This window comes from Centroberyx gerrardi, chromosome 18, assembly GCF_048128805.1.
Source record: "Centroberyx gerrardi isolate f3 chromosome 18, fCenGer3.hap1.cur.20231027, whole genome shotgun sequence".
Lineage (NCBI taxonomy): Eukaryota > Metazoa > Chordata > Actinopteri > Beryciformes > Berycidae > Centroberyx > Centroberyx gerrardi.
The window spans coordinates 14,154,194-14,177,597 of record NC_136014.1 but is presented as its reverse complement, the minus strand read 5'-3'; the positions used below and the strand labels follow the sequence as shown (position 1 = coordinate 14,177,597).

The 23,404-nt window shown below is 43.4% G+C and overlaps 1 protein-coding gene across 1 annotated transcript in view; it reads left to right on the top strand.

Annotated features, from left to right (window-relative positions):
• The first annotated feature begins 2,525 nt into the window (after positions 1-2,525).
• Positions 2,526-23,404, top strand: part of map7b (microtubule-associated protein 7b) — a 30,579-nt gene continuing 9,700 nt past the window's right edge. Inside the window, exons 1-6 of the mRNA XM_078290043.1 lie at positions 2,526-2,571; positions 18,279-18,404; positions 18,619-18,696; positions 19,452-19,615; positions 20,439-20,556; positions 21,796-21,906. Of these exons, the coding sequence (XP_078146169.1) occupies positions 2,526-2,571; positions 18,279-18,404; positions 18,619-18,696; positions 19,452-19,615; positions 20,439-20,556; positions 21,796-21,906 (643 nt within the window). The remainder of the gene's footprint in view (positions 2,572-18,278; positions 18,405-18,618; positions 18,697-19,451; positions 19,616-20,438; positions 20,557-21,795; positions 21,907-23,404) is intronic.

Below are 23,404 nucleotides of genomic sequence, written 5' to 3'. Positions count from 1 at the left end.
GTGTGTGTCAGTGTGTGAGTATGTGAGTAAAATAACCATGCTTCTTCAGACATTCCACCCCATACCTACAGGCCAACATCTCTTGACTCCTCCTCCTCCACCAGAGGAATTGCCAAACAGCTGGTTGCCCTGGTTACAGTTTCCCATGCACCAATCAGCAGCCATCATACTGGGGGTCTAGGGGGGTAAAGCCTGCACATCCTGGCAAATAGCAACGATGTGAACAGAGATTAGCATACATATTCAGCCAGGAACACTAAATCCTTGCTCAAATATCATTGGGTTGGTTGAAATAACGTTAGTCTGTTTTATTTTGGTCTCACTTCTCATTTTGCCTACTTGAAATGCCTCTTTGCAGAAGGATAAGTGTGAGGTGAAACACTCAACACAAAGGGGATGTCAAAAATATTACAAGCTTTCAATGATTTAATAGTAGGGAATGATATTAATGCAATCCATTTTTCTTGTAGATTGATTACTTTTACAATGTGATGTAAAGTGTGCATATAAATATCCAGGCCATTAAACCCCATATTCTATTCCATCAATTAGACATATTCAATATTAGCCGAATGTGATGGTGTTAAAATTATCATATTAATGTGCCAAAAAAAAATAAAAATCTAATGAGATAGGCATTCAACCCCCATAAAAGGAATGAAATTGGTTTTGGTTAGGATTTTTACAGTAGGAATAGTGCTCCCTCTGCTGGTAGTATGGGACAACAGCAGCACTCCCTATAATGTCTCACAATTCACAAGTAACAAATGCAAACTACATGGGATCACAGTGACCTAAAGGGTAGAGAAGTGGGCTTGTGACTGTTGAGTTGTTGGTTTGAATCCCCAAGGTAAGTCTGGGTAGGGGAGAGGAACAAACACTCTCGCCTCCCATAACAATTAACTATCATCAGGGTCCGTCAGCAAGAGAGACCCATACTGTTCCAGTGGAGCTGCTTCGTGGTCAGTTGTGAATGTTATTTCTGCAGGCTGTTGCTGTAAATAAGAATGCATTCTCAGTCAAATGGACCAAATAAGGGATTTGAAATTTCAAGATAAATCTATGCAAAGAGTAGAACTTTATCTTTGCTGCTGAGAAGAGACGACCATGTGTAAAATAAATTGTGTTCATGATTCTGAGTTCTTTATATAATAAATTGTTTTCTGGCAATCTTGTGTTTATTCATACATCCTATATGAACTTACATTCACTCATATTTTCAGGGCACTTCACTGTGCCCTGGGAATCTGAGTCAAAAACATAATGGTCATGTTTCCTTCAAAATAAAAGCTGCACATGTTCTGCCTGTGTTAGTGTGAGTTTCCTCTGGCTGCTCTGGGTTCCTTCCACAGGCAGAAGACATGCAGGTCAGGTGGATTGGAGACTCAAAATTACCTATAGAGAGTATCCATCTGTCTGTCTATGTGTGTTAGTCCTGTGATGGACTGGTGACCTGTCCAGGCTGTCTCCCTGCCTTCCAATGCATGCTGGGATAGGCTCCAGCACCCTGCGACCCTGAAAGGAATTAAGTAGGAAGAGAATATGAATGAATGAATGAATGAATGAATACCTCTGCAGGTGGTTACAATGAACAACACAATAAGGTAGCTGTATTATTACCTAGCAAATATTACATTTGTCAGGTGCAAAACACAAGGTATGATAATGTGCTATGATATTTTCAAGAAACTGCAAGTAGGGCCATTATATCATCAGAGGTAACTTGCTGCCATCACAACATTTTTGGTAAAAGAGGAAAAGGGATGTGGGTTTTAAACTTTCATCAGCTTCCGTAGATCTCATGAACAAAAAAAACTTGAGGGTGTTTTTTTGTTTTTGTCTCCAATTCTCATTAAGTTTGACATTTTTTTTATGCCTTGCAAAGAGCTCTGCACAGGTATCTAATGGGTATTTGGCTAAGGCACTGACTTCATATTAATGTGGCCAGATTGCCAGTAGATGTCAGCATAATACTTTGTATAGGCCCATGATACAGTATGTTCCATCTGTCTACCATACCCCTATTTCAACTTATCAAGCAGTGCATTTTAACAAAAAAATCCTCTTTAGTTCTATTCAGTGAGAAAGGCGATAGGAGCAAACTGGATTTCACAGTTCTAAAAATAAGCAGGCGACAAACAAAGTCTGCAGGTAAATAGTTTAGGTTTATAGCCTCATGAGGTGCAAAAGGTGCAAAATTAATCACTAATGAGAGGCTTCACCCTCTGTGTGTGTGTGTGTGTGTGTGAGAGAGAGAGAGAGAGAGAGAGAGAGAGAGAGAGAGAGAGAGAGAGAGAGAAAGAGAGAGAGCGAGAGAGTAAAAGTTTAATCTGTCCCTTCTTATTATTATTACTATCATTATTATTATATTGTTTATTTTCATACTGCTATGTTGTTATATATCGTTTTTTTTGTGTGTGTGTCGTCCCCCACCTGTCCGGAGGAGGGTGCCCAGCCTGTCGCAGGGGCCATTCCAGGTCCCTTGGGTTCCTGCCGCTGATCCCTCTCAGCTGACGTCAGGAGAAATGGCGGACCAGGATGGCAGCGACGCATCTCCTACCGAGTCCCAAGGTGAGTTCTTATCGACACCAAAGTTTACTTTGACAAACTTTTTTGAGGACGTACGTGTCAAGTAAATGATGAGATCCCGGTCAGCGATGGGATTGTAATTGTTTTTCTAAATGTTTGAACGCTGACGAGAATTAAGAGAGATTGCAAGTAGCGCAAACCGGTCACGGGAATGGGATTAACTATCAACCGACTCACCGAACCGGTTGATTTACATTTATCAAACACGACTTGTTCCCCAAAACTACTTATCAATCTTTACCGTTTTACCTCTGTTATTGTTTTTGCTACACATTTTCAGCTTTTCCTGCGCAGGTCGACACCTGTTGCTGACATTTTGTGAACTTGTTAATGCCCCCTTGAGTTGCAGTTGACGTGACAGGTGAATTTATGGAAATGGCCAGAGGCTTTTCCTGAACGTGGCAGGAGCTGCTGAAGTTTCAATGTGTCTTTAGGCTACACTTTATTGGATAGCCTACTACTGTTGCCTAACGTTTATTGTTAAACGGATATTTCTGGTCTTCGGTTCTGATTGGTTGAGTCATGCTCGAGCCGTTGTAAATACTCGATAAACGCACCTGTGACCCAAACAGTTAATTTAAATAGGTTATGAATACGCCTCCTGAAAATAACTAAACATACCGGCACTTGTACACTTATGCAACTAGCAACAGGTTTGTTTACTGTTCGACAACTAGCCTATATTGTTTGGTGGAAAAATACTGCATATTATAGCCCATCTAATAATTACAGATACAAAAAAAACATTTTTTAATGTAGACGAATGGTGTTACCTCCATAACATAGCCTACCATTCACATTGTGCCTGACAAAGCCTCTTAGCTGCTCTAAAGTCACTGTACATGGTCTCTTGTGGCTTATTGCTTAAGTTTTAGCAACATTTCAGTAGCTTTCTTATGAGTAAAAAGGGGAAAAAATATTTTCCATTATCAAACAGGCCTAGTAAAATCAGAGGAGAAAACTGAAATACTGACATATACTCATGCTATTCCCCCAGTATTTCTTTATTATTAGTTTTCTCTTAGTCTCCAGTGCTGCATTCCAGACGCTTTGAAAAGTCAGAAATTTCAGCTTCACAGGAATAGCACAATGGAACACGTGCTTGCATGTAACAACACAGTGTAGATATTACCGTCTGTGTAGAAATGGTCACTCTTATAGGCACTGGCTGAAATTCTGTTGTTTCATTATTTGAGGTGAATGGTAAGCGGTAAACACTAGAAATTCCTGAATTCTACTTTTTAATCCTTCAAGGTTAGCAAGCACACTTCCAGTTGCTTCACTTGCTGTAAGTGCTAGTTTGACATAATGTTGTTTGATTAGTGTAACCAGGAGAAGTTTGCTTCAGGGTCCAACTAAATTAGAGCTGACTAGTTTAAAGATGAAGATGAAAGGTGACAGATGCAGGTCAAACACTTGAGGCCTATGGTAAAAGTGTATGTGTTTTTTGTGTCATGGAGTTTATTTTCTTGTTGCAAATAAATCATGGAGAATAGTCAGTTACCAATACACAGGGTGTGATGTAGCAATCCCTTGTGCCATAACCCAGGGCAAGCATTCATACAGGAGCCGAATTCAGATTTTAAAAGAATGATGTACTAACCCAGAAATGGTTACGGTAGAGGACATCAGGTTATGCCGATATAGATCTACAGGACCATCAGACAGACAGCATCACTCACTCTCTAACCACCTAAGATGTTGGAGGGTTGAGTGGGTGGCTGTTGGTGCACCTCACACCTAGTTCACAATGTTACTCAATAATTTCAAAACTTGCGATTAGTCTCAACAACAATAGGATAATAGGACAGCTGACCATGTTGGCTTCAAACAGCTTGCTCAGCAGTTTTATCAACAGTCATGGAGTAATGTGACCAGCAGATATAACCTACTAACAAAAAATATACCAGCAAGCATTTTACTACCAAACAAATGGTAACAAACCAATACACCAGTAAACATATCACCACTGTAACACCTGGCGGTATGCTTTCTCCTCTTTCTCTCTCCGCCTTTATTGTCGGCTTTAAGCTCTACCCATGAATGACTAATTCACCTAAAAGTGAATTTAAGGTAACTTTGCTACAAACCCTTGACATCCAACTTCTACGGGCGCACTGTAGCTTTCCAATCCTGCTGGTAACTTGGTATTCTTGAGCATTTTCCTTTCTTATGCCTCATTTATTGTGTCTTCCACTGTGTCTCTGACCACTAAGTCTGGCTTTAAGGTAGTGCTCACTATATCCTGCCCAGATTATCAGCTGTTACCACCAATATGACAATCTCTGCCCTCCCTCAGCTGCCCTACTATATGCATGCACAAAAATGCTTCCCTCCTCATGTTTTCCCCCTCATGGACACAACCAGTTTTAATATCTTCCTTCCTATCAGCTGACAAATTATTTTCTAACCGGTTGCTCAAAGTTGCTGCTGCCAGACACCTTCAGTTTCAGTTTGCCTCCATACATGTACATTTCAACTCCCCTCCTTAATATAGGTAGTTCCAAAATCCCTTCCCATACAAAGCCATACTACTAAGACACTATGGGACCCCAAGCCATTTCCTGACGTACAAGTTAATTAGCACTGCAACTCTAACTGTCCTGTCCCTCCATGCCCTCAATGCCTCTAACTACCTCCTGCCTTAGCTACTGAATCTGCTCCTTTTCATTAGGGTCGCATCATACCACCTTCCTAAGCTTTTGACAGGCTTCTCTAAAACTGTTGGACTCCTAATCTTTGTAGAACCTTTTGTTTGCCAGTTTCCCCTTGACAATGGAGATGTTCCTGGATTTAATCGGCTTAACGTTCATCCTAGCCCAAATCAGGTTATCATTCCATTTGTAACTTCAGTAACCTTTTGGTACAAGGTGCTGCAGTAGTCACAGTAGTCTTATCGTCCATATATGCCCTGATTGGTGGGAGGAGCTGCAGCCCTCCCTACAGCCTTTCCCCACCTAATGATTATCTCCATTGCCACAGTGAAAGCAAGAGGGGAATCCCTTCCATTATGCCTATCTCCAGATGCTGCCAAGCTGTAGTAAACTCTGTTGTTGTGAAACACGTCTGAATATCTTGAAAATGTGCCCTGACCAAATTTTTGATGGTGTGTGGAACTTAAAGGCCTCCCACAATAGGTTATGTGGTCCAGAACAGAATGCATTAGCACGGTCCAAAAAAACACTTAGAGATCTCTTTCCTCCTGCTTGTTGGCTGAATTTGGTATTCTGGTATTCTAGCTTTTGCAAGTCGGGGCATACATGCGACTCTGTAGAGGTGGGGAACGTAACCACCATATCTGGGCACTAATCATGCAATTTACTATGGCAAAAAATATCCAGATTCAAGCTTTAACATACTACTTACATAGGCTACTATTGATTTCTTTATAGAACATCCATTCCCATCTCTTTCTTTCTCTCTGTCTCTCTCTCTCTCTCTCGCGCGCTCTCTCCCTCTCTCAATAGGGCGATGTGTGAGAAGGGTGTGTAGCCCAGCCTATCCGGTTAAAGTCTGAGTGTAGGGTTACAGTGTTACTCTATGCTGCGGGGACAAAGATCAGATTGCTCTTTCATGAATGTGTGTGTTTGTGCTGTATGTGTGTACATGTAGGAGATGAGGCAAAGCAGAGGTCTTTAGAGTTTGAAGAATGTCCTGAATTCCTTTACAATATAAGTATATTTGAGTCCAGTCTATTCTATTCTATTCTATTCTATTCTAAATATTTAAAAAAATTTGAATTCACTGCTGAAAAGTCATGAAAAATGCATACATGTGTAACAGACCTACACAGTGGACATTAGGCACATCATTTGGCCATACAACTGTATTTCAGGTCCAGTATATTAACTGCATTTTATACCACAAGAGGCCTTAAGTAGCCTCATTAACAAGCTGCTTGTCCTCAATCATTTAAGAAGCCTCAAGGCAGACTTGAACAAATGAACACATCTAAAATAAGCTGCTGTTCATATCTGTATCAAAGATCCAATTAGCTGTGGCATCATGAGGGGTTTACCTAAATATATGGTCAGCTACATGAAACAAAGTGCAACTGTAGTGGTTTCTTTTGAGCCAACATGACTGCCAACGGTTACATCCTTAGTCATGCTGCTTCTCTTTGTGAGCCACTATGTCTTGGCGGCAGTAAGATTTTGAGCTGTCATGGTGGTGGAAGTCGTTTAATCCCTGTGTGTATTTAGGTTGGTGAATGTCAGATAAGTGCATGCACACATATACACACACACACAAAGATAAAGGGAAAGGCCATATGGTTTCTGTTCTTAGGTCTGATGTTTGTACTGTTATTGTGTGTGTGTGTGTGTGTGTGTGTGGTGTGTGTGTGTGTGTGTGTGTGTCCTGCCAAACGACGGGCCTTGTTTGCTCCTGGTTTATTTCTCCTGCCCCCTCCCTCACTCCCTCCCATGGCACCCTCTTCCTCCTGTGTGTGTGTGCCAAGTCAAACTGAGAGCTCAGCACATCTCTCTCTCTCTCTCTCTCTCTCTCTCTCTCTCTCTCTCTCTCTCTCTCTCTCTCTCTCTCTCTCTCTCTCTCTCTCTCTCTCTCTCTCTCTCTCTCTCATCCTCAGTGCGTTCTGTATGTGCACGTGCAGGGTCAGTATATTAACTAAGCCCAGCTCAGGTTGCACTACTGCGGTGCAATTGCAACACCAGCTTCATGTGTGTGAGTCATAGACTGATCTGGCACCACCGCTCAGATATTAACACTGATTGCGATGCATGCTTGTTTCCTCTCAATGTCATTCTGTTCCCATGGAGAGCTAGACATGAATGATTTTCATATTTACAACCATGGCATCTTAAAAGACTAATGGGCCTTTAAGTGGGAAACGGGGAGGAGCCGGGGAGGAGCCGTACACCATGTGCTCTGTGAACACACCCCTTGCACTGGGGCAGGTGCAATACTGCATTGGTTGATTTGGTGTGTGTGTGTGTGTATGCGTGTATCATAGTTATGTGTGTACATTATATTAAAGTGTGGCTATAGCCTGTGCCTGCTCCCACTCTGCTGCGTCATCCGTCCACATGCTGCTGTCGTCAGGGAAACCCTTACACCGGTACCGGCTCACTTTCCACCGTTGGATCCGCACTGAATATTTTAACGGCCCCACTGCCCTCTACAACCAATGTGTCTGTAGGCCCGTGTGTGTGTGTGTGTGTGTTACAGGGCAGACCTAGCGAGAGAGAGTCGAGGAGGGAGAAGGGGGGTAGATGGAGGCAGTAGCAGCAGCAGGCTTGACAGCAGCATCTCATGAAGAGAGAGAGAGAAGAGTGAAGACTGGAAATGAGGAGTGCAATCCCACCAGCTCTCGACCGGTCCAGTCTTGTGGATTAAGTGTTCTTTCCTAAGCCAGCCTACAAGAGCTCATCCTCAGAGACTCTCTCTCTCACTCCGATTTTCTCTCTCTTTCTCTCTCTCTCTCTCCTGGCACTACTGTCGCAGGCTGTATGGACATGGCACAGTGAGCTGCGCTTTTTGTCTCCTCTCTCACTCTCTCCTTCGCCATCTCTGCATTCTTCCCATCCCATTAGTTTCATACTCTACTCTCCTTTGCCTCTCTTGCTGTCTCTCTCCCTCTCCATCCTCCACTCTCAATTTCCTTTTTCTTTGCCTTCTATCCCTCCTGCCCGCTTCGCTCTCGCTCTCTGTCTCTCTCTCTCTCTCTCTCTCTCGCTCTCTCTCTCTCTCTCTCTCTCTCCCCCTCCTGTCTCTCAGACAGCAGAGCAGCGTGCAGCCAGAGAAGTGTATTAGCTGTTAGCATTAGCCATTAGCCATCCAGGTCTCCATTGAGAAGAAGACTTAGGGGTGACCCCATACACTGCCGTCCTCCTCTGGCATCCTCCACTGACCTGCCCCTTCCCACCCACCGCCGCAGGGTGGGATGGGCAGGGGTGGGTGAGTTAGCCAGGGGCTAGAGGGTTAGCAAAGGGCAGGCTATGCCAGACACTAAAGGACGAGGAAGAGGAGGAAGAGGAGGAGGAGGCGGGTGCCCACTGGGCAAGGGGAGCCTGAGGAAGGGAGGCAGCCGTTCAGCCATCCCTGCCCTTTTCACCATCACAGAGGAAGAGGAGGGACAGAGACGGAGAGAGGCATGCAGGAGGAAGAAAAGAGGTATGGAGGGAGAAGACAGAGGAAGAGTGATGGGAGTGATGGGTGTGGGGTGGAGGGCACGATGGATTTGCATGCTCCAGTAAGTACTTTCTGGCATTTGAGCTTGTTCAAGCTAGGTTTAACCTCTTACTGTGTGTGTGTGTGTGAGAGGGAGAGTGAGAGTGAGAGAGTGTGTGGGGCATCAGTATCTGGGACAGAGAAGGGCCACTGGGCCAGAGAAATATTTAACCAGCCTCTGGAGAGTTACAGCAATAGACAATGAAAATGTGAAAAATACTCAAGTATCTGAAATGGCGGAGCATGAAATAGAAAAGTGTGTTTGTGTATGTGTGTGTAGAAGTGCTTTCTCCGCCCGATGGCAATGATAGTGAATGAATGCGTGCCAGGACCCGGGATAGTGAAGAAGTAATTGTGTTCCTCTGGCATGCTCTGCCAGTGAGGTTTAGAGGAGGCTGCTGTGTTCTGTGTGTGTGTGTGTGTGTGTTTGTTTGTATGTGTGTACATATGTATTAAGCAGTTGTGGAGGAAAAGCCCCGTTGATCTATCAAACTCAGCCCTCCAGAGACAGCTGACTGACAGGTCAGACGAGAAAGCATGGTGTGTGTTTATGTGTGAGCGTGTGTGTGTGTGTTTGTCAGAAACCAGCTGACAAGGCAAGATTGGGTCAACACAAGGGCAGCAGATGAGAGTGAAGGTGCAGTCCACTTCACAAATGTGTGTGTGGGTGTAATGCATGGGCAAGCACAGCTGTCACTCAGCAAGACAGCATGTGTTGACTGCAATCACAGCAGGCGTAAATGTGCAACACAATAACTTTAACATTTACTTTTACTTGCCATTTGGGGTTGCTTTCATAACTGGAAAATCTGAAAGCCTTTTTAGATAATTTGGTTGCTTATTTTACTATTTTTGCAAAACATTAAAGCAAATGTGTAGTGTTTCAAAAGTAATTCGTTCCCCACTCAATATTAATGAGGGCTGGTGCCGTGTTGTCTTTTGGCCCACGGTCCAGTCCAGTTGATGCCAGTGTCCTGTTCTGTCTGTCTGACTTGGGATTAAGGTCTAAAGCCTTAGTAGTGAACTATAGGGAGTGGAAGGAGCTGGGTGTTATAGTTAGTGTAGTATTAACTATGCAGTACAGAGTGAATCTGAAACTCATTGGACTTGCGGTTTGGCCAAATGTGGGTCAACAAGTATGAGAGTGAATCAAGCTTTTTAGGTTCATTGTAAATGGGGAGCACACTCTCTCCCGAAAACAGAAAACATTCAGAAAACATGTTTCAGCCAACAAGTCCAATCATTGCTCAGATAGGTTTGGAGGGGTTTTACCATGATACAGTAAGAGTTTCTCCTTCACCCCTCTTTCCTCTCTTTCTTTTCAGTCTCCTCTCGTTCTCAGTAATATGAGAAGATTTAATTTGTGTAACAAAGACCTTGATTGAGGAGGGTTTGATCTTTGATTTGGGGAGGCAGGGGGAGGATCAAAAATCATTGTGACCATTAAGTTTTTATAAATGTTCGCCATGTTTCTCTAAGCTCAAATCATCATCACATTAATGAGGCAACCTGACTCCATCTGGCTGACATCATGATTTGTGTCCGCAACAGATTTATACTTATAGTAAAAAAAGTTGAAAAGAATTTGATCTGATGATTTATGGTTTATTGAATTTCTTTTCTCTTAGTCTTGTAGATGATTACCATTCTCATGCTAAGGTCTTTACAGTTTCCTCAAGAGGACAAGCATTCATGTGTAGCGCACTTAAGCCATAAATAATAGAGAGGAATAGACAGAGAGAAGAGAGAAATGAAGAAAGGACTTCCATTATGCATGGAAGATGCTGTATAGTCAACAGACCTTTGTATAGCATTGACTCGCGCTCTTTAATATTTTGTCTTATGATTCAAACTTAAAACACTGAGTTACACTACCCTTTACTTTATTAGGCTCGCTCATTTAGTTAAAGGCATAGTTCACCCCAAAATGCCATTTTGGGGTGAACTATTCATTTTGGTGTACTACCAAGCACAACCTACCAATTAACGTAAAGCTATGAAACACAGAGAAAGGAGGAAAACATCACTTAGTTTAGGAGTGCATTTTAGTGTACTAGCCATCCTGATCCGTCAACTCTGTTCTCAATTCCTTCTCATCTCTTGAGATGAATAGATAGTTGGATCAAACTTAAAATGAATATGAAGTTGGTGACTAACTCCTCTCAGGTTACTACCTTAGAGGAATGTAGAGGGATTACAGAGGATGACAGGAATGAACATGAGAACTTTGTGCCACATCCCAGAAACACAGCGGAAGAAATATCAGAATCACAATATTGGACAGCTGCTAACTGTTTTATTTGACAATGTGAGTGCTAAATGAAAGAGTAACAGTCATCCAGCCATCATCTCAGCTGAACCTTCTATCTGCAGTGTTCAGTAAATGCAGTTTGGTGTACTTAGTAGCGCCCAGACCTCAGGCACCTGTCATCCAGGCCAGAGTGTCTGCCCTGGGGCTAGAGAGGAAGGCCCCCGCCCCTGGCCCCTTGCCTCCACCGGCTGGAGCTTAGCGTTTAGCTTAGCATTAGCGGCGGCTAATCCTCTCAGGCTGCAGGGGAGGCAGGAGGCACACACCCTGCTAGCCCGCTACCCACTGGCTAGGACAGCACCGCACTAATCGCTAACTCTGACCATTTAATCTGACTGCCGATGAATGCAGATAGATTGGGGGTGGGGCACACACACACACACACATACACATGCACACACCAGCAATAGGGGAGGGAGGGGCAGATTAAACAGTCACACTCTCCCTCTGTCTCACTCTGTCTCTCTTACACACAAATACACACGCACACACACACACACATGCAGAGAAGAGGAGGGGGGTTGGAGAGTGGCCACAGCCTGGCTCACACACACAGTCAGTCCTCAGCAACAACAGTGACACCAACCAAAGCTGACCTCCCTCTCTCCCTTCCTGCTTTCCCTTTTACTCTGGAAACAGTTGAGGTTTGGGTGGTCCCTTTTTCAGTGGTTTGGGATTTCTTCTTTTTGCGTTTTCCTGCGTCCCTCCATCGCACCATGGATTTGGGATTTGGGATTATCTTGTGTGCGGGATGTTTTCAGGAAGTAGGAACGCTGATCCCAACCCTCCGATCTGACTAGACGGAGTGGGACGCTAGCCAGAGGGTCAACAGGTCCCATCTTGGGATCGCACCCCTGGAATCATGAACCAAAATCCAGGTAAAGACTTCCACTTCGACCTTGAAACGCCTGTATATTTCATCACTAAGCCAACACTATTTAATAGGATGGGAAGTTAACACTAGCCACCAGCCTAGGTTTAGTGATGGGCTGTAGATGGGAAGTTTGTCTACTCTACCAGCCACTTTGTTAAAACAAAAAAGTTCTCCACCCTCATTAGGAGTCTTAGAAATGCCACAATACTGTTGGACCTTTGTGCTGTTGAATTCCTCTCTGAATGGTAGATGTGTGGGAGTCTAGAGTTTAAAGTACTAATGTAAAGAGACTTACTAAAGAGTTAAAGATGGCTTGGTCTCCCAAATTCTTTCAGCTGAGAGTTTTGGGGATTGGGAGGTTGGGGCTCAAGTGTGTGTGTGTGTGTGTGTGTGTGGGGTGTGGGGTGTGGGGGGCGGGGGGGGGCAGATGGTGGGGGGTTGTAGTGGTCTAAGCCCCCTTTGGAGGTTTGCTGGTTTGAGGGGGAAGCGGTGAAGTGATTTTTAAAACCCCTCCAGGTTCCTGACGTAGGGAGGGAGGAGCTGAGGGAGAAAGAGATGATGTGGAGAAATTTAAGTTAGGTTAGTGACCCTTTTTTCCCCCAAGAGCTGAACTCTGACCTGAAAGGTCAAAGGGCAGAGGTGAACTTTGAATACATAGAGCCATAGGTCCCTTTTCCCCACTGCATAACTACAGCGTTAGCACACAAACTAAAAAACTACTGATTAACCCTTGTAGCTAAATTAGCAGCAAATTGTTTTTTTTCTCTCTTCCAGAATTCCCTCCAAAATGCTGCATGTGTGTGACCTGTTACATTCAGGGTTTAGGCATCATATGGATGGGAGCCGCTACAGCGTTTCATTTAATCACAGCTCCTAGATCAGTCCCAGTTTAAATCCAGGGTATCCAAAGCGTACATCTCTCTGGTCACTTCTCCCAATCTCCTCCTCTCTGTGTAAGCTCTGTTTCCTCAAGACGGTCCTGTTGGAGGGCAACGCTAGCTTAGCCTAACTAAAGCCCTGATCTGCATACAGCCTCATCTGCTGCTCCCAGCCACAGGACGACCTTTGACCCTTCTCTGTGTGTGCAGGGTGACCCCAGTGTCACTGCTTTCTATTGAATTGGTAAACTCTGACTGGGCCACTGGGCTATGCAGAGCCAAGATGGAGCCCAGGATCTGCACCGATGTCTTATTAGTTCAGGCAGAGTGACCCTCCTGTTGCATCATGGCCTCGTTTTCTTGGGTCTGACTGGGAAACTAGCGGCCCATGCAGAGCAACAGTAGAGCTGCTGCAGGGTTACTAAAGAGACGTCATTTCAAGGCATGATTCTGAGAGATTATGAAAATTTGAATCTTAACATTGACTGTTGACTTAGTGCAGATAACATTTGAGAGATGCAGACAGCTGGATTTTAGGTCTATATTCTCTTGTTTTTGTGTGTGTCTGGATCTGTATGTGTGCGCATGTTATGTGTATCTGTGTGCTTTTGTTTATGTCTTTGTGTGTGTGTGTGTGTGTGTGTGTGTGTGTGTGTGTTTTGCACATTGTGCCATCTCAGTATGTCCATAAATGATGATGACGGAGGATGTGGTGCTAAACCCTCCTTAACCCAGTTTGTCAGAAATAGCCATGTGTCACTCACAGGGCTTTAGATAGTGCTGCATCACACACACACACACACACACACACACACACACACACACACACACACACACCTCTGACATAGCATCAATTGACCACACATCCATCAACTGTCCTGGCAATGTGTGCCGTATCACATGTATAGATATACAGCATATCACGTGTAGAGTTTTTATAAGGGGCAGCTAGCTGTGCACATATCCAAATCGGCACATTCCTGTTATCTGCATCTGTAAATTAAGTGAATAGTCTTACAAGCGATATCTTCACACCTAGATGTACTTTCTGTACATATTTATGGACTTTTGTAGACTTGTTGATGTGAATATGCTGCACATAATTACACAATCTGTAGGCTATGTGATGCTCTGTTTTCCTCCATATTCTCATATTCCTCTAATTTGTTAGGCTGTATATTGCAAATAGATATTTTTATTTTCTCATTTCATTCTGAATTAATTTTTTCATTGTCTCAGTCAGTTTCACTGCTGTCATTTTGCACACCTCATAATGAATGTAATCCATTCCTTTTCAAATATTTTTATTCATACATTCTTCTTACTTCGTCTGTATAACCTCCTTTTACTATATTCTTATTTATATTCTATTTTTCTTTGATGTATCCTAATGCTATTTGCTGCTGCAACCCTATTTCCACACAGGGATCATTTTAGTTTCATCATATGTATGTTTTTTTTAAGGATGTTATATTTTTCCTGTTTTGGATATTATTCTATTCAGTAATGTTTCAAAAGTAATAGAATTGTGGGAATCTATGGATTACATAGACATACATGGATTACTTAATCAGTCATAATTTACTGACATGCTAGATGCTTGTAACTGTCCTTTACTATTAACACTCCACTACTTTGGTCTCTAGAAAACCTCCAATATTTCTAAGCATAGTGTTGTACTGTACATCAGCTATTTGTTATTCATTATATGTAACAAATAGTTTTTTCACCCTCTCTGTCTTTCTCCACTTGTCTCTCTCTCTCTCTTGCATCCTCGTCTTTCTGTGCCACGCTTTTTTGAGGAAAGGGAATTGTTTCTTATTTGCACGGTTCAGAGCATTCCCAGCTCTTTTCACTGCGGCGTCTCAGTTTGAGCTGTCAAAGTGTGGAAAAGCCAAGTCTTTCTGCCCTTGGCCTGTCACCACTGGCTTATTGTCGTGGCCCACTCAGCATGTCAGAAGCTCCACTACATCACCCACTAGAAGTTGACTTTGCACTCATGGAAAGGGCTCTGTACTCTGTGTGTGTGTGTGTGTGTGTGTGTGAGAGAGAGAGAGAGAGAGAGAGAGAGAGAGAGAGAGAGAGAGAGAGAGAGAGAGAGAGAGAGAGAGAGAGAGAGAGAGAGAGAGAGAGAGAGAGAGAGAGAGAGAGAGAGAGAGAGAGAGAGAGAGAGAGAGAGAGAGAGAGAGAGAGAGAGAGAGAGAGAGAGAGAGAGAGAGAGAGAGAGAGAGAGAGAGAGAGAGAGAGAGAGAGAGAGAGGAGAGAGAGAGAGAGAGAGTCTTTTTAATGCAAATTTATAGTCATATGAGCTCTTGTGGAAGGCACTCTTTAAAGAGCCACTACCCTGGACTCATCGGTTACATTAAACACACTCAGTAATCTTTGCTTCATCTCATTTACATTGATATAGTGCACTGTCTTAACCTAAACCTGTGTTACTTCAGAATCAGCTTCCCACAACCTTTTGAACATGCACAAATTACCAATGTAATATTTGGTTGCAGCACATTAAAAAGACATACAAGCTCCACTCTTAATTAGCTAGTCTTTTATTTGAGGAGAATGGGTGTAGAGGGAGGAATACATTGACTAGACATTAGTGTAACCTGGCCCAGCCCAGCCCGGCCTTCCCTGTTATTACAATAGCCATTACGTAACCAGGCACCTGTGGCAATGTAGGCTTGTTAATGCTAGTGTACACAGCTCCATAGACTTCCTATAGACTGTGACATACAATACTCTTGCAGGTATGACCTCATGCTTTTGTCTAGCATTGTCTGGGAGTTAAAATGTCCCTATGTGTCAGGGTCGAGACTACATAGACAGTTTTTCGGTTAGGCTAGACGGACAACATTTCCTACAAGCCACATTGTCAAGAATCTGTTTAAATGTCTATTTAAATTTGGCAACAAGATGTTTCTTGGTGATTGAAGGAACAATGCTCAGTCAACTTCTTGGGGAAAGTTACCATTGCCTTCATGGTCAAGGAAGACAGTGTTTGAAGATGTTGGTGTTTCAGGTGAAGGATTGAAGTTTCAAAGTACGAGGAGGTATACGGTCACTTGCAACATTGCATCATCAGAGGCCAAATGCTTGTGAATACATCGACAGGAATGCTGGTGTGGCTAGATTCATATAAGGTGCATGGCTCATGGTATAGTGCAGTGGTTCTCAATCCTTTCTGTGCCTGGTCACAGTGCACCAAATTAACTGATTGTAAATATCTGATGATACAAAAAGAGATCCGAAACATAGTTTTGGGCAACATCATAACTTAAATTTGAGGAAATAAGTGTAAGATTAGGACGATGCAATTGAAGTTTTGACTGTTACATGCAGCAAGTTTGACATTATTTTCTTTACATTTAAATGCAATATCAAAGTGCTCTTGAGCTCATTCCTCAGGGTGGACCAGTTGACAACCACTAGCATGGGAAAGTCACTTCATAACACTGAGAATGGAACCTGTACTTTGCTCCCCTCTTCCACTGGCACCATAAACTGACCCACTGAGCTAACATGACAAGTGAAGAGATAAAGAAATTGTATATAATGGAGTGAGAAAGAGAACTGTATAATGGGAGATGTGGCTAAGGCTCTTTCAGGTAGAGTCCACCCGTTCCTGTTAATGGTTGAGTCTGTCTGTAGGTCCAATCTGGGTCAGGGGGACTGATTTATTTTGGTCTGCAGGTTTCTGGGACAGATTGATCTCTGTGGAGACCTGCCTCTCTCTGGCTCTACCTCACACTTGCACACAAAGGAGGAGTGTGTGGAGGATGTTGCATGCTCATCTTGCATGCTCACCTCTGCATATAGTGTGCACTTTTGGATATTTGTGTGTTGGTGCATGCCTGTCAAGTCTACTTGGTTGATAAAATGTTAATATCATACTGTATTGATCCCTTACAGCAAATTTTTGTTTGCCCCCCTTTTATTTTTGCACATTTAGGACAGACTTATGTGTTTGTGCATTATAGAGTTAGACCCAGTGTTAAGCTCCATGTCCTGTGGAGGAGGCTGACCTGAAAGTGCTGAGTCACCCTGGGCCTGATAGAGTGACATTAATCAATAGGCTAGTTCTGAGCTGGTGGGAAACACTGCAATGCACTGGGACAGATCATATGAGAATAGAGGGAACATAGCCTGCAAAATATCCCTTATGCCCCATTTTGCTGGCTGTAAGACTGCATTGCAATAACCCTAAATGTTGAATATGTTTTCTCCATATTTCTCCCTCTCATACCTCCCCAAACCCATCTTTTTCACTCTTATACCTTGTCTCTTTCACTTGCTTACTTTCTTTCTCACTCTCCCTTGGTTTTATAAGCAACAACACGCACAGCATCATCCTGTCTGTGTTTAGACCATACGTTGCCATGTATCCAATCTTACCCTAATGACCTGTAGTCTGAGTCACTTGATGAGGACACTGGCACCACAACGCTCTGACTCGCACTGGAGGAAAGACTACTTGGATGACTGTTAACACAAAAAGAGGTATTTTCCCCCAGCCAGAGGTGAGATGACACTGGCAGCTCACTGGCAACAAGGCCTGATTTGCATAAGCTATTCAGCAAGTGCTGCTCTTGACTCAGCAGTTACAGTATTTGTGCAAATTAAAAAAAGGAGTTGCTAGGAAGAACAGAATATCTGATGAAGTTCTGTTGGATCGACTGTCAGACTCTTTCACAGAAGAGGAGAATAGTTTTGGAAGGAATTTTTAGGAATTCTTAGTTATATTGGGAATTATATTACATCCTGCATGGGATATAGTAAAGCAGTAATCAGAGGTGCAAAATATGTAGAATATATTAGTAGTATATTGGTGTACATACAATACTTTGCCACAGTACACCATTCTCTTTCCCTATGATATTCTGTCTCACTGATGTGCTTTGTGTTACTCAGTGTTACAGTGCTGTGCTGGTAAAGGTGCTGGCTTGTGTTTATGTGGCTGTGTAGATTCAGTGTTGTGAGATATACTGTAGCCCCTCCAGCAGGCCTGCCAGTGTATCACTAGAGGTGGATTTATGAAGCAATCAAGACCGGAGACTGTGTGCATGTTTGTGTGGTGAATTGTATTTGTGTGTGTATGCACTTGGTTTGGCACATCCTGTTTCATTTAGATTTATGAGGCAGTCCCTTACGGACAAACATGGTACTTCTTCATAAAGGGTCCGACCCATGGCAGTGCTGCTGATGGACGAGCTTCCTGAGAGTGATTTTATTTGGCAATAAAACCTGTTTTACAGCCGGGGATGATTATCCTGATTTTTGCATGAGGCGTCTTCCTGGAAACTTCCTCAGTGATGGATCTTCCTAATGGACACACTCTGTCTTTCTGTGCCGTTGTCTGTATATGTGTTGTTGTCTGCATATAATATTCCCAGGTCATGTGTGTGAAAAGGGTATCCTTTGTCTCCTGTCTTTCTCTTTCCAGCCACCCGTCCCAGCTCCGCGGGCTCCGGACAGACGTACACCCCCACCCTGACCCCGACCCTGACCCCCACCCCTACCTACACCACCACCAGCAACAGCCCCAGCAACAATGCTGCCACCAAAACAGGTACGACATGCTGGTGCAGTGATAACTTCACTTTTGGTCCAAAACAGAAGTTTGTCATTTTTCTTAATCACTGACAAGTTGTTTTTGCTCTTTGCCTTGGTTTCTGAAAGCCATAGCAAGTGCAATTAATAAACTAAAGCACATCTGTCATTTGTCAGCATTAAAAGTTTCTTTGCAAATACAGTGAGATGTTTTTGTTGTGTTTGTGCTGCAGACTCGTTGCTCTACAACAAGATTGATGAGAGACAGCGGTTGGCCCGCGAGCGCCGAGAGGAGCGCGAGAAGCAGACTGGTGTGTATTCTGCAACTTTGTGTGTGTGTGAGAGAGAGAGAGGGACAGGGAGAGAGTGTGTGAGTTATTATTTGGAAGACTTGAGATGCATCCCTCACTCTCTCTCTCTCCCTCTTTCCCACTGTATATCGTGACTGAGTCTGAGTGGTAGCTGTGGTGAAGCGCCCGTGTCCCTAGCCGTTACATAAAGTCCAGGCCCGAGCCAGACAGACACCCCTGTTGCCATGGCGCCCTGGTTACATAATGGGTCGGGCCATGAGACAGGGTTTAGGGAGGCTAGTGTGTTGACAGTGTGTTTTTGTATGAGTGTGTGTGAATGGCATACAGCAACAGAGAGGTCATAGAATGTGTTGGCATGCATGTGTTTGTATGTTTTTGTTGCTGAATTAGAAGTGTGTGTGTGTGTGTGTGTGTGTGTGTGTGTGTGTGTGTGTGTGTGTGTGTGTGTGTTCATAGCATTGTGCTGTGGTCGTACCCCTAGCCGAGGGATTTGCTTTGTGTTGAGGGCTAAAGCCTAGTCACATGACCTACAGCTGACCCATCACACTGCTGCTATAAGCCTATGTGTGTGTGTGCAGCTATGTACACTTGTATGAGTTTTTTTTTTTTACAGCGTGTGTGTCATTGTACGCACAGGTGTGTATTCACATGTGCTTTCACTGAGCATATTGTATCTACTTTTGTACCTATCTCCCTTAGTACCTACACTAATTCATTATTGTGTGTGTGTGTGTGTGTGTGTGTGCGCTCCTCAGCTGCCAGGGAGGCCCAGTGGCAGGAGCGTGATGAGCGAGCCAGGCAGCACTATGAGAAGCACCTGGAGGAGAGGAGGAGAAGGCTGGAGGAGCAGAGGATGAAGGAGGACAAGAGGCGAGCCGCCGTGGACGAGAAACGACGGCAGAAACTGGAGGATGACAAGGTGTGTGTGTGTGTGTGTGTGTGTGTGTGTGTCAGGGGAGTCGGCATACTTGAATTTATAAGTTAACACACACTCCTTCTACACCCATATGCATCAAGATCTATTCACTCTCCACTTACTCACACACACCCACCAAGAGATACACACGCACACATGCAATTTTCTCCTAATTTCATGCAACGCAATGGCTGCACTGTCAAGTTACTCTTCCAGAATCTTCCACTAATAATATCCTCATGAACAGGCTAATAAATATCTACGGCCAGTGAACCATTTACATGCTCTATGCTCCTTCCCTGTAGTCAGTTGGAGTTTGAACTCCAGTGGCAGCTGCTGTCTACACTATCATGGCCCATTTGCACACACACACAGATACACACACACATTGCTGGAATACCTATAGGCAGATAACCAAGATGCTGGCTTTGATAACTATTTAGTTTGTATTTTATTACACATTGCCATCACATAAGTATGTCATTAAATTACACCTTGCCTTGTTCAGTTTATATGCATTAACTCTGTAGTACCACAGTATATATTTACTATCACACATCTATGTATATTATGTTTATGACAGTTGAATTAAATGAAATGCTTAGTAAAAGGGAGACAAAATAGGCACCACAAAATTTGTGTGTGTTCTGCACAGTTTTGCTTTCATTTTAAGCCTGTTTTGAGAATCACAGTCGCTTTTATTAGCCAAGCACAACTAGCGCGCAAGGAATTAACCTGGTTAATTAGTGCTGATACATTATACAACTGCACAATACTGGACTGACACTTGATGCTGATGTTGATGTTGTTGTTATTGTGACTGCAGGCTCGTCATGAGGCGGTGATACGTCGAACTCTGGAGAGGAGCCAGAGAACCAGACAGAAACCCAACCGCTGGTCTTGGGGAGGAGCGTTACACACAAACACACCCAGCACACCAGCCGGTACATCACACACGCTCACATACACACACACACACACACACATACACACACGACACCTGCTCATGCAAATGTGCACTCATGCATTTCCGGCACACATGCAGTGCACGCATACATTATAGATGCACGCACTGCACACTGTCACAGTCGCTACAGTATGTTGAGACACACAACTTTGCTTTTCCTCTTTGGCCTACATTATGCTGATTCATCAAGTCTCCCAAGTGCTTTTTTTCAGTTTTTCTCACCACTGCTGCTGAGATACTGTTGCTGTAGTGAGAAAAGAGTCGATGCTTTCAGGTGTATTGTATGATTTTAATACGTCGTCTCCCTGATGTCTGGGAGTGTGTCTCTTTGGTAAACATGTACTGTGTGTCCGCCTGCGTCTGTGTGTCTGTGTTATTCTGCCATGTTGATGTTTGAACTTTCAGTCACGCTGCCCTCTGTTGTTAATGCTGACTCACACCCCACTCTGCCTCTTTGTCTCTCTCTCTCTCTCTCTCTCTCTCTGTCTCTCACGCTCATTCTCAACTCTCCCTTGTTCTCTCTCTGACACTCTCTCTCTCACTCTCTCTTTCCGTTGTTCTCGATCTACCTCTCTCTGCTCTTTCTCTCTCTCGTTGTCCTTTCCCCTCCTGGTCCAGGTTTTGTCGAGTCGGCTTTCCTCTATCCACTCGACCTTGCTGGGCTGGAGCACATGCAGAGTGCTTTCAGTCACTACCGCAGATACGGAATGACCTCCCAATGTGAATATTATAGTACTGTGTCAGTTAGGCAGCCAGCGTTAGAACGCCGGCTTTAGCACTGAAACTGTATGGCACCATTTTAGCACACTGGCAATAGTGTAAATGTAGGCCACTGTGAATGGCATGAGTAGCGATTTTTTTTGAATTGCACGTAACAATCCAGTATGTGACTTGAACTCATTTCCCCAAAACTAGTAGAATTAAGAACCTTAGGAGCCTCCACTCAAACCATTTTAACTTCATTGGTAGATGACATAGGACCCATCTAGTACTAATTCCTGTTTCTAAGCTTTTTATTCTCCTTTAGCTAGTTTTTCCATATCTAACCTGACTGAACCAGAACTCATAGACTAGAGTAACCCTTCAAAGAGAAACCGCTGGCTCCGGCTCTCTCTTTCTCTCTCTCTCTTACCCCTCCCTGTCTCTGTCTGTACGGCCCTCCATCTTGTGTGTCGTTGATTCGTTTATATTGTGCTGCCTGTTTGTTTGTTTGTAGATGCTGACAGGCGGTCAGTGTCCACGATGAATCTGTCCAAACATGCAGACCCAATCATTACCAAGCGCCTCTCCTCCTCCTCTGCCACGCTCTTACACTCGCCAGACCGAGGTAACAAGAATGCACATTGCACCCAAACATTATTCGTGGCGATATCCGCTGGTGATGGTCTGCCTTTCACTGCACCTGATGTCATTTGTATCTGTTGTCGGCTACAGTCTTGTGACAGTCTCTTCAGCTCTCATTGTTGTTTTTTCTTTTATTTAATAAATGAGATTCAGTGGGAATATAGTGACTTTGATGGGGGAAAACATGGCACCACCCATTTAAGCACCATTTTAAGGGCTAATTGAACAAGTGAAATGATAATATCTTTTATGTATTCTTCGATGTTCGTATGTTGCTGACAGCCTTACGGATGAGAACAACCTCTTCCCCCGCCATTAGCAAAGCTCAGTCCAAACTCCACCTACACCAGGGAAAGACCGCCCACCACAGACCCACAGGTGTTTCTGGGAAACCTTGGCAGTTTGGTCCCTTATATTGATTACATTATACGCAACTCATGCTGCAAGCCGAACAGATCATGGGCTGGAAACTGTTGAGGAGTTTTAAAAGGAAAGAAACTATGATTATCCGTCATACTGTTTCAGTGAAATAAAAAAGAAATGTATGATCCGCTAGCAACAGTAGCAACATTTATTTCAAAACTCAAGTACATTGATTCATATTGTTGAGCTGTATAATCCTGCTCCATCTCTATGCCTTATTTTTATGCCTTATGGCAGCAAAGTTTTGCACCTTAAAACACATTTCACTGATAACATTTTGACAAAATTTTGACTCATAAGTCCTACTTTATGGAATGTTGTGACATTTTCAATATGATTATCAATTCCAGCGTTATGTGTTCGTCAGTCAATGGATGTATATGTGTGTGTGTGTGTGTGTGTGTGTGTGTGTGTGTGCACTTGTGTGTGTTTCATCAGAGGGATCAAGGTTTTTTTTTTTGTTTTTTTTTTCTCTAGCGTGACCCCTTTCTCTAATCCAGCGTAGGATAATCTTTTTGTTTTTGTGGGAACACTGTATGCTGTTTTTATCCCGGCTGAAAGATAGGCACCCACATTTTTAACACTCAGACATACACATAATTATAGACATAACACACAAACATGTACTCACAACAATGACGACGAAACAAACCGTACAAACAAACTGCCAAACCATGAATCGCTTGAATACAGTGTATGGCAGGTTACAGGTTCTTCCTTTATACAGTTTCCAGCCCAGTTGTATCTTTTTCCCCTTAAAACCTGCAACCAACCTGCTTCTTAACCAGAGCTACCAATGCTGAACATTATGCCTGATCGATGAATTGTCTTTCTTCCAAAATGTCAAGTGGCAAATCATCAATCTATCATGAAGATCAACAAATTCTTGCACTGCCCAGCTCTGGTCAATAAGCTACTTTTAACAGTATGAACAATATGCAAATATTCCAACCCAGGTACCTAGAACTCTGCATGGCCATATATAAGACTTTGACTTACTTGCATATAAGCTTTCAGCCCCTCTTTAATTATTGCCCAATTAATTGATTAAATGCTGA